The 14,766-nt window shown below is 47.3% G+C and overlaps 1 protein-coding gene across 3 annotated transcripts in view; it reads left to right on the top strand.

Moving 5' to 3' along the window:
• The window catches only part of ctnnd1 (catenin (cadherin-associated protein), delta 1), a 95,432-nt gene that overhangs the window by 41,073 nt on the left and 39,593 nt on the right, over positions 1–14,766 (top strand). For all 3 annotated transcript variants that reach the window (XM_079499032.1, XM_079499033.1, XM_079499031.1), the window contains exons 4-6: positions 6,091–6,398; positions 7,047–7,137; positions 9,236–9,423. In XM_079499032.1, coding sequence (XP_079355158.1) covers positions 6,091–6,398; positions 7,047–7,137; positions 9,236–9,423 — 587 coding nt within the window. The remainder of the gene's footprint in view (positions 1–6,090; positions 6,399–7,046; positions 7,138–9,235; positions 9,424–14,766) is intronic.

The following is a 14,766-nucleotide window of genomic DNA, read 5'->3' as shown; positions in this document are numbered from 1 at the left end:
ACGGTATGTTATATATATATATATAGAGAGAGAGACCAGCGACAACGGGACCACGCGGCGCACAGAAACCACGGTATGTTATATATAGAGAGAGAGACCAGCGACGACGGGACCACGCGGCGCACAGAAACCACGGTATGTTATATATATATAGAGAGAGACCAGCGACGACGGGACCACGCGGCGTACAGAAACCACGGTATGTTATATATATATAGAGAGAGACCAGCGACGACGGGACCACGCGGCGCACAGAAACCACGGTATGTTATACATATAGAGACCAGCGACGACGGGACCACGCGGCGCACAGAAACCACGGTATGTTATATATATAGAGACCAGCGACGACGGGACCACGCGGCGCACAGAAACCACGGTATGTTATACATATAGAGACCAGCGACGACGGGACCACGCGGCGCACAGAAACCACGGTATGTTATATATATATATATAGAGAGAGAGACCAGCGACAACGGGACCACGCGGCGCACAGAAACCACGGTATGTTATATATAGAGAGAGAGACCAGCGACGACGGGACCACGCGGCGCACAGAAACCACGGTATGTTATATATATATATATAGAGAGAGAGACCAGCGACAACGGGACCACGCGGCGCACAGAAACCACGGTATGTTATATATATATATATATAGAGAGAGACCAGCGACGACGGGACCACGCGGCACACAGAAACCACGGTATGTTATATATATATATATAGAGAGAGAGACCAGCGACAACGGGACCACGCGGCGCACAGAAACCACGGTATGTTATATATAGAGAGAGAGACCAGCGACGACGGACCACGCGGCGCACAGAAACCACGGTATGTTATATATATATAGAGAGAGAACCAGCGACGACGGGACCACGCGGCGTACAGAAACCACGGTATGTTATATATATATAGAGAGAGACCAGCGACGACGGGACCACGCGGCGCACAGAAACCACGGTATGTTATATATATAGAGAGAGAGACCAGCGACGACGGGACCACGCGGCGCACAGAAACCACGGTATGTTATATATATATAGAGAGAGACCAGCGACGACGGACCACGCGGCGCACAGAAACCACGGTATGTTATATATATATATAGAGAGAGAGACCAGCGACAACGGGACCACGCGGCGCACAGAAACCACGGTATGTTATATATAGAGAGAGAGACCAGCGACGACGGGACCACGCGGCGCACAGAAACCACGGTATGTTATATATATATAGAGAGAGAGAGACCAGCGACGACGGACCACGCGGCGTACAGAAACCACGGTATGTTATATATAGAGAGAGAGAGAGACCAGCGACGACGGGACCACGCGGCGCACAGAAACCACGGTATGTTATATATATATATAGAGAGAGACCAGCGACGACGGGACCACGCGGCACACAGAAACCACGTATGTTATATATATATATAGAGAGAGACCAGCGACGACGGGACCACGCGGCGCACAGAAACCACGGTATGTTATATATATATATAGAGAGAGAGAGACCAGCGACGACGGGACCACGCGGCGCACAGAAACCACGGTATGTTATATATATATAGAGAGAGAGAGACCAGCGACGACGGGACCACGCGGCACACAGAAACCACGGTATGTTATATATATATATAGAGAGAGAGACCAGTGACGACGGGACCACGCGGCGCACAGAAAACCACGGTATGTATATATATATAGAGAGAGAGAGACCAGCGACGACGGGACCACGCGGCGTACAGAAACCACGGTATGTTATATATATAGAGACCAGCGACGACGGGACCACGCGGCGCACAGAAACCACGGTATGTTATATATATATATATATAGAGAGAGACCAGCGACGACGGGACCACGCGGCACACAGAAACCACGGTATGTTATATATATAGAGACCAGCGACGACGGGACCCACGCGGCGCACAGAAACCACGGTATGTTATATATATATATATATAGAGAGAGACCAGCGACGACGGGACCACGCGGCGCACAGAAACCACGGTATGTTATATATATATATATAGAGAGAGAGACCAGCGACGACGGGACCACGCGGCGCACAGAAACCACGGTATGTTATATATATATATAGAGAGAGAGACCAGTGACGACGGGACCACGCGGCGCACAGAAACCACGGTATGTTATACATATAGAGAGAGACCAGCGACGACGGGACCACGCGGCGCACAGAAACCACGGTATGTTATATATATATAGAGAGAGAGACCAGCGACAACGGGACCACGCGGCGCACAGAAACGAGAGAGAGAGAGAGAGAGAGAGAGAGAGAGAGAGAGAGAGAGAGAGATGAGAGAGAGAGAGAGAGAGAGAGAGAGAGAGAGAGAGAGAGAGAGAGAGAGAGAGAGAGAGAGAGAGAGAGAGAGAGAGAGAGAGAGAGAGAGAGAGAGAGAGAGAGAGAGAGAGAGAGAGAGAGAGAGAGAGAGAGAGAGAGAGAGAGAGAGAGAGAGAGAGAGAGAGAGAGAGAGAGAGAGAGAGAGAGAGAGAGAGAGAGAGAGAGAGAGAGAGAGAGAGAGAGAGAGAGAGAGAGAGAGAGAGAGAGAGAGAGAGAGAGAGAGAGAGAGAGAGAGAGAGAGGAAAAATGTTCGTCGACTACCTTTTTCCACTGATGAAAACTAAATGTAAACAAAATAAAAACTAAGAGTAAATATATTAACAATTTCGTCAAACAAATAAAAACTAGATTAAAATGTTAGGAAGGGACTAGTGGACGAGAGATCCCCTATAAGTCATTTTACACTTGGTTGCATGCTGCGACGCGTTGTGAGCTTGTAGATCGGCTATTTTCAGCAAGTGTAAATACAGTCATTACAACGGCATCAAGGCCCGCCAGAACACATTTTAGTCGACTAAATCAACTGTAGATTTAGTCGACTAAAATCTTATGATATTTAGTCGACTAAAAACTAGACTTAACACTAAAACATTCCAGGTGACTAAAATGTGACTAAAACTAAATTAAAACTATTCAAGAGACTATGACTAAAACTAAAATATAAATTTGCTGCCAAAAACAACACTGTGTAGACGGCACACCGGGAGCACTATGGGTTGGCGCCCCAGCCTGGGTTGGCGCCCCAGCCTGGGTTGGCGCCCCAGCCTGGGTTCAGGGCTCGACAGTGCGACTAGGTACTCGCATATGCTACTAAAAATAGCACCGTGCGAGTTGTAAAATTAAATTTGTAGCACCGGTGCGACTACAGAATTTGACCATTCAATCGTGATAAAGACAAGGCAAGTGCACATTCTATAGTCGCGGTTCTATACCTACATTTATATTTCTTAGTACGGCGGTGTCGTTCGCCAAAAAGAGCAGATCTACAAGCTAACAACGTGTCAAGGCTCAATGCAGCGTTCATTTGAAGATCTGTCCCCTTTGCTCCCACCGCCCCGCCCCTCCCTGTGTTGCTGGCTGCTCAGTTCTCTTCCCTGTCAGCAGCGGAGCGAACGCAGCAGGATAGCATGATAGCATAGAAGGAGTTGCTTGGACCCCGACACGTTTAATACTAAACTTATTTGGAAAGTTTGGAATGTTCAAACATCACTCGATATAACTTTTACCAAACGTGGGTGAAACAGCGTGCAGCCGTGCACGCAAAGAGTGCACGTGTGCACGCACATGTAGTGGACGGATTGATTGATAACCAAAACAACCCTTGCTTAGCACCTCGCTTACAAAAGTGTGCGCAGGCTGCGCAGCGCAATACGCATGACCGACCTGTCACCTGGCTGCCGCTGGATACATCATTTTATTACTATTAGTCAGTGGCCTGCATAACGAGCAACGGAAAAAAGGCAAAGATCCCCCCACCACCTCCTTCCACCACGCCGAGGTGTATATGTATGATGTTTTGAACTGAAGCAGTCAAAGCCAAGGAGAATGTCACAATACTAATTCACCATCGAGTAGCCTCTGCACTGAATATCACACTCGCATGATAGAACAGCAGGATACAAACGGATTGTCTGTCTGTCCATGAGCAACATGAAATGAATTGATGATTATCTATCCATCCATCCATCTGCATACAAAACTAATAGTCTATCAGCATAAAAACAAATTGATTAGGCTATAGATTATATAAAAACAACAAAAAATCCAGATGAATATCAATATTGTGATAATTTCTGAAAAGATATTGTGATATAATATTTTGCCATATTGCCCGCCCCTGCCTCATATCACTTTATTAAAGAAAAATCACACCTGTGTGAAGTGAGGGGCACTCTTATCATCATACATCATCATGAATCATCTCATACTATCAGAATGCCTGTTGCCTGTGATTGGTTAGCTGATTTGCTCGTTTACATATGTAAACTTTCCTTTCAATGTCAATGGCGTTTAATGTTTTGATGTTTAATTTATGTCATATTTAGCTGAATTTTGACCTAATTTCTCCGTTCATTGTCAATGACAAATATTGAGACGTGTGGGGACTACAGCTGTATATATGAGGGGCTAGCGCAGTAGCGCCCCTCAAAAACACATTTGCTAACTTTTCATCGTGCTCCTAAAATAATTTGTGTGCCACTAGATTTTTCAACTTAGTAGCACACGTGCTACTTGGAAAAATGCTAAGCGTCAAGCCCTGCCTGGGTTGGCGCCCCAGCCTGGGTTGGCGCCCCAGCCTGGGTTGGCGCCCCAGCCTGCATCCTCCGTGAGGAGGAAGCCCAAAAACCTTCGATGAGGCCTTTAGGACGGCCATTCAAGCCGCAAGTGGAGCCTGCAGTACCACCGTTGCCCAGCGGTGGAGCCTGCAGAACCATTGGCGGCTCAAGAAACCACCACTCCTGAATGAAGTGTTCTGGTGCTGGGAGTCTGGTGCAACGCACAGGTCCTGGTGCTGGGAGTCTGGTGCAACGCACAGGTCCTGGTGCTGGGAGTCTGGTGCAACGCACAGGTCCTGGTGCTGGGAGTCTGGTGCAACGCACAGGTCCTGGTGCTGGGAGTCTGGTGCAACGCACAGGTCCTGGTGCTGGGAGTCTGGTGCAACGCACAGGTCCTGGACCAGGTGCTGGGAGTCTGGTGCAATGCACAGGTCCTGGTGCTGGGAGTCTGGTGCAACGCACAGGTCCTGGACCAGGTGCTGGGAGTCTGGTGCAATGCACAGGTCCTGGTGCTGGGAGTCTGGTGCAAGGTCCTGGACCAGGTGCTGGGAGTCTGGTGCAATGCATAGGTCCTGGTGCTGGGGGTCTGGTGCAACGCATAGGTCCTGGTGCTGGGAGTCTGGTGCAACGCATAGGTCCTGGTGCTGGGAGTCTGGTGCACCGCATAGGTCCTGGTGCTGGGAGTCTGGTGCAACGCACAGGTCCTGGTGCTGGGAGTCTGGTGCAACGCACAGGTCCTGGCGGTACTAATGGTGAGAGCAGGAGTGGACCTGTTAAGACGTAGGAGGGGCTCAGACAGGAGGCAACCCACAGAGCCTAGTCCCTCCACATGCCAGAATTGTACCTCCCAGTCCTGGCAGAGTAGTTCCGGAGTGGCTCCAACGGATTGTGTGGCCCTGGTCTTTCCCTAGTGGGTCTGATCAAGGGTAGCTACTGGGACGTAAGTCGGGACTTGATCACCCCGGCTGGGTCACCCGAGTGAGGGGTATGATGTTTGCGAGACCCGAAACCCCGTTGACCTCAGGATACATCACTGAGGATATGTCCCAGGTGCATCCATGCGATGTATTTTCGTTCAGAGAGAGATCAGATCCAGTGTTGATTTTGACAGCAAATCTTGATTGACAGCAAGTCTTTTGAATAAAACTTATTTAGTTTTAGTCCCATTTTAGTCATCTGAAATGTGTTTGTGGTAGACTACTTTTAGTCGACTGGATATCCTGAGATTTTAATCTACTAAATCTACATTAGATTTAGTCGACTAAAATGTATTTTGGCGGGCATTTGATGTCGTCATAATGACTGATTTTTCACTTGCTGGAAATAGCCGATCTACAAGCTCACAACTTGTGAGCATCTGCTAAAGGCCTAAATTGTAAGGTAGTTATAGTTTTATTACTAGTTTAGTTTGATGTATTTTCCTTCTCTTCTCTCCCAGGTGAAGAAGGTGGTGAAGACCACGACCACGCGGACGGTCATCCCCTCCATGTCCGACACCATGTCCCTGGACGGCGGGGGGTCGGGGGTGGGGGGCTACACCACGCCCATGGACCGCGTCTACAGACAGGCCCCGGGACCCCCGGGGGGACCAGGGGGGGTCCCCATGGACTACCCCACCCACACGGTGCCGCGCAACTACCACTACGGACCCCCGGGGGGGTTGGGCTACGACGACTACCGCCCCGGACCGCCCTCCGAAACCTACGCCAGTCTGACCAGAGGCGCGCGCATGGACGACCGCTACAGGTAAAAACTTTGTTTTTATTTCAGTTTAGGCAACTTCACCGAATTATAAGCATACATATTTCTTACAACTGCTTTTTTTTTTTTTTCACACAACCTCAGCTGTTACATACTTTCACAGAATATATATAGCGCGCCGAGTGGCGCGCTACGAGCGGCGCGCTACGAGCGGCGCGCTACGAGCTTGTAGGTCTGCTATTTTTGAAAAATCGAAGAACGGCTGACATAGAAACATAGCTTTTTCAGAAAACTGTCAGGATGTAGATTAGAAGACATTTTTAGAATCTGATCTCAGGTCAAAATGGGTTAAATGTAATGCATTTGATGGCCGATGTAAGCAGCACATGTAATATATTTTGGCTCTACCCTCCAGACCTTCCGGTGTGTGTAGGTGTTTGAATAGAACGACGGTGTTCGTCACACTGTTGTTGTTTGCCAAAAATAAGCGTTTGTTAATTCCTCAGATGTTCCTATACATTCCACTGTTGATTTTGACAGCAAATTTAGATTTTCGTTTTGTCATAGAAACTGCTTTTCTAGTTGTCCTTATTCTGCCTCTCTTTGCCCCCTGTCCCCCCCTGTCCCCCGTCCCCCCCTGTCCTTCCTCTTCTCCTCATCGTAACCCCACCCCCAACCCCCCCCCACCCACAGACCAGTCCACCCAGACGGCTACAGAACTCTGGATCCAAGTTACAGAGCTCCCAGCAGGAACCAGCTGGACCCCTACGCTGCTCAGCCACAGGTATGGATGGATGGATGGATGGATGGATGGGTGAATGGATGGATGGATGGATGGATGGGTGAATTGATGTATGGATGGGTGGGTGTATGGGTGAATTGATGGATGGGTGGATGGATGGGTGGGTGAGTGAGTGGGTGGGTGGGTGGGTGGATGGATGGATGGATGGATGAATTGATGTATGGGTGGGTGGGTGGGTGAATGGATGGATGGATGGATGGATGGATGGATGGATGGATGGATGGATGGATGGATGAGTGAGTGAGGGATTATTCAGACACATTATATTTCCTGTGATGACACGCTGACACCAAAAGAGTAAACCAAATAAATACATATCACACAATGGATACATGACTCTGATCGAGAGCACATTCAAGTAGTCCAGTTGTCAAGCCAGAGACTGGAGTGGAGGGCAAGAGAAAGACAGCGAAAAGAGAGTATGTATGTGCAGTATGTGTATGTGAGCTGCATACCCATTAGTATCACTCTGCAAGGGTGATTTATTTTAAGGATTTAAAAGGATTTGACCTAATACCACCACCACTCATGGGGATTTCAACTGCATGTTAATGTCTACCCCTTTAGTCAGCGAATCCATATGTTGGTTCTAACGGCTTTAAGCTTAATAGTTGGATTTGATTATTCTGAACTTTTATTATTCTGGTAATTACAAGTACTCTGTACCAGAGTTGTCGCGGTGAATAGTCCTTGATTGACATGAGAGCACGCAGCTGTGTTGAAGGTGTTCTGGGAAGAAATTTAGCCCGGTGTAAAAAAAATATCTTACCCTCTGCTACAAGCCGATCTCGAAGATATATGTGACAGATTGTCAGATTGTATTGTCTCATAAAATTAACTGTTCAGCTGCTTGATAACATCTTACTTTACTTCTAAAATTGGAGACAGCCGTGCTGGTTAGTGTTGTACTCGTCTACTCAAGTCCACCTAAAGCGAGTTTCAAGTCCGAGATTTAATTTTTCTGGTACAGAAAACACTGCAAGGGTAAATGGTAAATGGTACATTTATATAGCGCCTTTATCCAAGGCGCTTTACATAGATTGTGCATCAATTCACCCATTCACACACACATTCACACACACATTCATACACCGATGGCGGCGGAAACCATGCAAGGCACCAACCAGCACATCAGGAGCAATTTGGGGTTGAGTGTCTTGCTCAAGGACACTTCGACACTAACTCTGGGGGAGCCCACAGGGTTCGAACTGGCAACCTTGCGGTTACCATCCAGCCACTCAGCCACCGCCGCCCTCAGAGCAGGCATGGGCATCAGCTACACTCCGTTACTTAGCAAGATGGCTGTCTATAAGGCATGGGCATCAGCTACACTCCGTTACTCAGCAAGATGGCCGTCTATAAGCGCCAGACAGCTCTCTTAGAATGTCACTGGGCTCCTCATAACATGGGTACAATGAAATGATGTCATTGCATTGTAGTGACTCATGACTCGGTGGGGAGAGTCCCTTGGCACGAGACCGAGTCAAATGTAGGGGTGAGATCGAGATAAGACATGAAAACGTGGACTCTAGACCGGACTCTACAGTTGATTTATCGTCGACTATCATGTGTTTTGGCGGGCCTTGATGCCGTCGTAATGACTCTTTTTACACTTGCTGAAAATAGCCGATCTACAAGCTCACAGCGCGTCGCGCTGCGATGTGTTGTGAGCTTGTAGATCGGCTATTTTAAGCATGCAACCAAGTGTAAAATGACTTATAATGGATCTCTTGTCCACTAGTCCCTTCCTGACATTTTAGTCTAGTTTTTATTTGTTGACGAAATCGTCAGTATATTTAGTCTTAGTTTTAGTCACCATAGCTTAGTTTTCATGTAGTTTCCATTTAGTTTTCGCCAGTGGGAAAAGGTAGTCGACGAACATTTTTCGCCTTGGTTTTAGTTGACGAAGTCAACATCAGTAACATCAGTGTGTGTATCCCTGGTGTGTGTAGGTTCGCATGGGCAGCAACATGGAGCTGTCGGTAACATCAGTGTGTGTATCCCTGGTGTGTGTAGGTTCGCATGGGCAGCAACATGGAGCTGTCAGTAACATCGGTGTGTGTATCCCTGGTGTGTGTAGGTTCGCATGGGCAGCAACATGGAGCTGTCGGGCCTCCAGAGGTTTGTTCCAGAGCCCTACGGCCTGGAGGACGACCAGCGCAGCATGGGATACGACGAGCCCGACTATGGGATGGGACCGCCCATTCACTACAGCACCGTACCTCGCAACCACCACGCCTTCCTCCACGGACCCCCACGCAGGACCGGGTAAGGACCCCCACACAGGACACCCGCTCCATCCATCCATCTTCAACCGCTTATCCGTAGTCGGGTCGCGGGGGCAGAGTGTTCCAGACTTCCCCTCTCCAGAGCAACATACATTAGTGACTTCCTCCTGGGGGATCCCGAGACGTTCCAAGGCCAGTGAGTCGATGCGTTTCCTCCTGCTGCGCCTTGGTCTGCCCCGGGGTCTCCTCCCAGTGGGACGTGCCTCATGCTCATACACCATAAGGCCTAACTCATGCCATTTCTCACAAGAGTTTTCAATCGAGCATGTTGCGTTGGCCGTTGCTTGTACTTTTTTTTAGGTTGGTTTGGGTGCTGTTTTTCTTTTTCAGCGGACTGACCTCATGCGTCCTTCTATGCATGAGGAGTCCAAGCTGCTTCTTTTCACCTGACAGGGGGGAGTTTCCCTGGCCGGACGTAGCACGTGGAAGGAACACGTTATTCCAACCAGTTCCTTTCCCCTCCATCAGGCGCCCCGGCTGGCCAGGGGGAGGTAGTTTAGAGAACAGGATTACTGCATGTTTTTGTGAGGGTTCCTACCCTAGGAATCGAACCCAGGACCTTCTAGCTGTGAGGCGACAGGCACTACCGACTGTGCCACCATGCCCCCTTCTGTATCTTAACTTCTTCGTTTATTCTGTTGGCACAGGCGCTGTGCAAGCAGAAGGCTCCGTGATTTTCCCCCACGGAATCGAAAGTAATAATCGGTTGACTAATTTCCGGGCGCTAGTTAATATTATTTTATTGAGCTCCCAACATGTTTCACCTTTGTTCTCTGGGCTGGTCGACAGACTTCCCGAGCTCAGGCAGAGCGACTACACCAGCCTCAACAAGTGGTAACTGTATTGTTCCCATGGGTGTAACAACAACTCATTGGGACAGTCTTCCTTCTCAGTAAAGGACAGTCTTCCTTCTCAGTAAAGGACAGTCTTCCTTCTCAGTAAAGGACAGTCTTCCTTCTCGGTAAAGGACAGTCTTCCTTCTCGGTAAAGGACAGTCTTCCTTCTCAGTAAAGGACAGTCTTCCTTCTCAGTAAAGGACAGTCTTCCTTCTCAGTAAAGGACAGTCTGTCTTCTCAGTAAAGGACAGTCTTCCTTCTCGGTAAAGGACAGTCTTCCTTCTCAGTAAAGGACAGTCTTCCTTCTCAGTAAAGGACAGTCTTCCTTCTCAGTAAAGGACAGTCTGTCTTCTCGGTAAAGGACAGTCTTCCTTCTCGGTAAAGGACAGTCTTCCTTCTCGGTAAAGGACAGTCTTCCTTCTCAGTAAAGGACAGTCTTCCTTCTCAGTAAAGGACAGTCTTCCTTCTCAGTAAAGGACAGTCTTCCTTCTCAGTAAAGGAAGGACAGTCTTCCTTCTCAGTAAAGGACAGTCTGTCTTCCTTCTCAGTAAAGGACAGTCTGTCTTCTCAGTAAAGGACAGTCTCTCTGCCTTCTCAGTAAAGGACAGTCTCTCTGCCTTCTCAGTAAAGGACAGTCTGTCTTCCTTCTCAGTAAAGGACAGTCTTCCTTCTCAGTAAAGGACAGTCTTCCTTCTCAGTAAAGGACAGTCTGTCTTCCTTCTCAGTAAAGGACAGTCTTCCTTCTCAGTAAAGGACAGTCTGTCTTCTCAGTAAAGGACAGTCTTCCTTCCTTCTCAGTAAAGGACAGTCTTCCTTCTCAGTAAAGGACAGTCTTCCTTCTCAGTAAAGGACAGTCTTCCTTCTCAGTAAAGGACCGTCTTCCTTCTCAGTAAAGGACAGTCTTCCTTCTCAGTAAAGGACAGTCTGCCTTCCTTCTCAGTAAAGGACAGTCTTCCTTCCTTCTCAGTAAAGGACAGTCTGCCTTCCTTCTCAGTAAAGGACAGTCTTCCTTCCTTCTCAGTAAAGGACAGTCTGCCTTCCTTCTCAGTAAAGGACAGTCTGCCTTCCTTCTCAGTAAAGGACAGTCTTCCTTCTCAGTAAAGGACAGTCTGTCTTCCTTCTCAGTAAAGGACAGTCTGTCTTCCTTCTCAGTAAAGGACAGTCTTCCTTCTCAGTAAAGGACAGTCTGTCTTCCTTCTCAGTAAAGGACAGTCTTCCTTCTCAGTAAAGGACAGTCTTCCTTCTCAGTAAAGGACAGTCTGTCTTCCTTCTCAGTAAAGGACAGTCTTCCTTCTCAGTAAAGGACAGTCTGTCTTCCTTCTCAGTAAAGGACAGTCTTCCTTCTCAGTAAAGGACAGTCTTCCTTCTCAGTAAAGGACAGTCTTCCTTCTCAGTAAAGGACAGTCTGTCTTCCTTCTCAGTAAAGGACAGTCTTCCTTCTCAGTAAAGGACAGTCTGTCTTCCTTCTCAGTAAAGGACAGTCTTCCTTCTCAGTAAAGGACAGTCTTCCTTCTCAGTAAAGGACAGACTGCCTTCTCAGTAAAGGACAGTCTTCCTTCTCAGTAAAGGACAGTCTTCCTTCTCAGTAAAGGACAGTCTGTCTTCCTTCTCAGTAAAGGACAGTCTGTCTTCTCAGTAAAGGACAGTCTTCCTTCTCAGTAAAGGACAGTCTGTCTTCCTTCTCAGTAAAGGACAGTCTTCCTTCTCAGTAAAGGACAGTCTGTCTTCCTTCTCAGTAAAGGACAGTCTTCCTTCTCAGTAAAGGACAGTCTTCCTTCTCAGTAAAGGACAGTCTTCCTTCTCAGTAAAGGACAGTCTGTCTTCCTTCTCAGTAAAGGACAGTCTTCCTTCTCAGTAAAGGACAGTCTTCCTTCTCAGTAAAGGACAGTCTTCCTTCTCAGTAAAGGACAGTCTGTCTTCCTTCTCAGTAAAGGACAGTCTTCCTTCTCAGTAAAGGACAGTCTGTCTTCCTTCTCAGTAAAGGACAGTCTTCCTTCTCAGTAAAGGACAGTCTGTCTTCCTTCTCAGTAAAGGACAGTCTGTCTTCTCAGTAAAGGACAGTCTTCCTTCTCAGTAAAGGACAGTCTTACTTCTCAGTAAAGGACAGTCTTACTTCTCAGTAAAGGACAGTCTTCCTTCTCAGTAAAGGACAGTCTGTCTTCCTTCTCAGTAAAGGACAGTCTTCCTTCTCAGTAAAGGACAGTCTGTCTTCTCAGTAAAGGACAGTCTTCCTTCTCAGTAAAGGACAGTCTTACTTCTCAGTAAAGGACAGTCTTACTTCTCAGTAAAGGACAGTCTTCCTTCTCAGTAAAGGACAGTCTGTCTTCCTTCTCAGTAAAGGACAGTCTTCCTTCTCAGTAAAGGACAGTCTGTCTTCCTTCTCAGTAAAGGACAGTCTTCCTTCTCAGTAAAGGACAGTCTGTCTTCCTTCTCAGTAAAGGACAGTCTGTCTTCCTTCTCAGTAAAGGACAGTCTGTCTTCCTTCTCAGTAAAGGACAGTCTTCCTTCTCAGTAAAGGACAGTCTTACTTCTCAGTAAAGGACAGTCTTCCTTCTCAGTAAAGGACAGTCTTCCTTCTCAGTAAAGGACAGTCTTCCTTCTCAGTAAAGGACAGTCTGTCTTCTCAGTAAAGGACAGTCTTCCTTCTCAGTAAAGGACAGTCTGTCTTCCTTCTCAGTAAAGGACAGTCTTCCTTCTCAGTAAAGGACAGTCTGTCTTCCTTCTCAGTAAAGGACAGTCTGTCTTCCTTCTCAGTAAAGGACAGTCTGTCTTCCTTCTCAGTAAAGGACAGTCTTCCTTCTCAGTAAAGGACAGTCTTACTTCTCAGTAAAGGACAGTCTTCCTTCTCAGTAAAGGACAGTCTTCCTTCTCAGTAAAGGACAGTCTTCCTTCTCAGTAAAGGACAGTCTGTCTTCTCAGTAAAGGACAGTCTTCCTTCTCAGTAAAGGACCGTCTTCCTTCTCAGTAAAGGACAGTCTTCCTTCTCAGTAAAGGACAGTCTTCCTTCTCAGTAAAGGACCGTCTTCCTTCTCAGTAAAGGACAGTCTTCCTTCTCAGTAAAGGACAGTCTGTCTTACTTCTCAGTAAAGGACAGTCTGTCTTCCTTCTCAGTAAAGGACCGTCTTCCTTCTCAGTAAAGGACAGTCTTCCTTCTCAGTAAAGGACAGTCTGTCTTACTTCTCAGTAAAGGACAGTCTGTCTTCCTTCTCAGTAAAGGACAGTCTTCCTTCTCAGTAAAGGACAGTCTGTCTTACTTCTCAGTAAAGGACAGTCTGTCTTCCTTCTCAGTAAAGGACAGTCTTCCTTCTCAGTAAAGGACAGTCTTCCTTCTCAGTAAAGGACAGTCTTCCTTCTCAGTAAAGGACAGTCTTCCTTCTCAGTAAAGGACCGTCTTCCTTCTCAGTAAAGGACAGTCTTCCTTCTCAGTAAAGGACAGTCTGTCTTACTTCTCAGTAAAGGACAGTCTTCCTTCTCAGTAAAGGACAGTCTGTCTTACTTCTCAGTAAAGGACAGTCTTCCTTCTCAGTAAAGGACAGTCTTCCTTCTCAGTAAAGGACAGTCTGTCTTACTTCTCAGTAAAGGACAGTCTTCCTTCTCAGTAAAGGACAGTCTGTCTTACTTCTCAGTAAAGGACAGTCTTCCTTCTCAGTAAAGGACAGTCTTCCTTCTCAGTAAAGGACAGTCTTCCTTCTCAGTAAAGGACAGTCTGTCTTCCTTCTCAGTAAAGGACAGTCTTACTTCTCAGTAAAGGACAGTCTTCCTTCTCAGTAAAGGACAGTCTTCCTTCTCAGTAAAGGACAGTCTGTCTTCCTTCTCAGTAAAGGACAGTCTTCCTTCTCAGTAAAGGACAGTCTTCCTTCTCAGTAAAGGACAGTCTTCCTTCTCAGTAAAGGACCGTCTTCCTTCTCAGTAAAGGACCGTCTTCCTTCTCAGTAAAGGACAGTCTTCCTTCTCAGTAAAGGACAGTCTGTCTTCTCAGTAAAGGACAGTCTGTCTTCCTTCTCAGTAAAGGACAGTCTTCCTTCTCAGTAAAGGACAGTCTTCCTTCTCAGTAAAGGACAGTCTTCCTTCTCAGTAAAGGACAGTCTTCCTTCTCAGTAAAGGACAGTCTTCCTTCTCAGTAAAGGACAGTCTGTCTTCCTTCTCAGTAAAGGACAGTCTTCCTTCTCAGTAAAGGACAGTCTTCCTTCTCAGTAAAGGACAGTCTGTCTTCCTTCTCAGTAAAGGACAGTCTGTCTTCTCAGTAAAGGACAGTCTGTCTTCCTTCTCAGTAAAGGACAGTCTTCCTTCTCAGTAAAGGACAGTCTTCCTTCTCAGTAAAGGACAGTCTTCCTTCTCAGTAAAGGACCGTCTTCCTTCTCAGTAAAGGACAGTCTTCCTTCTCAGTAAAGGAGGCAAACCTTTGGAACTCCTTGCCTACGGTTTTCTAAAACTAGAGACGGATGGTAAAGTTTTCTACAGTGGACTCAAACTATGGTTGAAATCAC

The sequence above is a fragment of the Electrona antarctica genome (genome assembly GCF_951216825.1).
Source record: "Electrona antarctica genome assembly, chromosome: 4".
NCBI classification, from domain to species: domain Eukaryota; kingdom Metazoa; phylum Chordata; class Actinopteri; order Myctophiformes; family Myctophidae; genus Electrona; species Electrona antarctica.
This window is presented reverse-complemented; position numbering and strand designations above follow the sequence as displayed.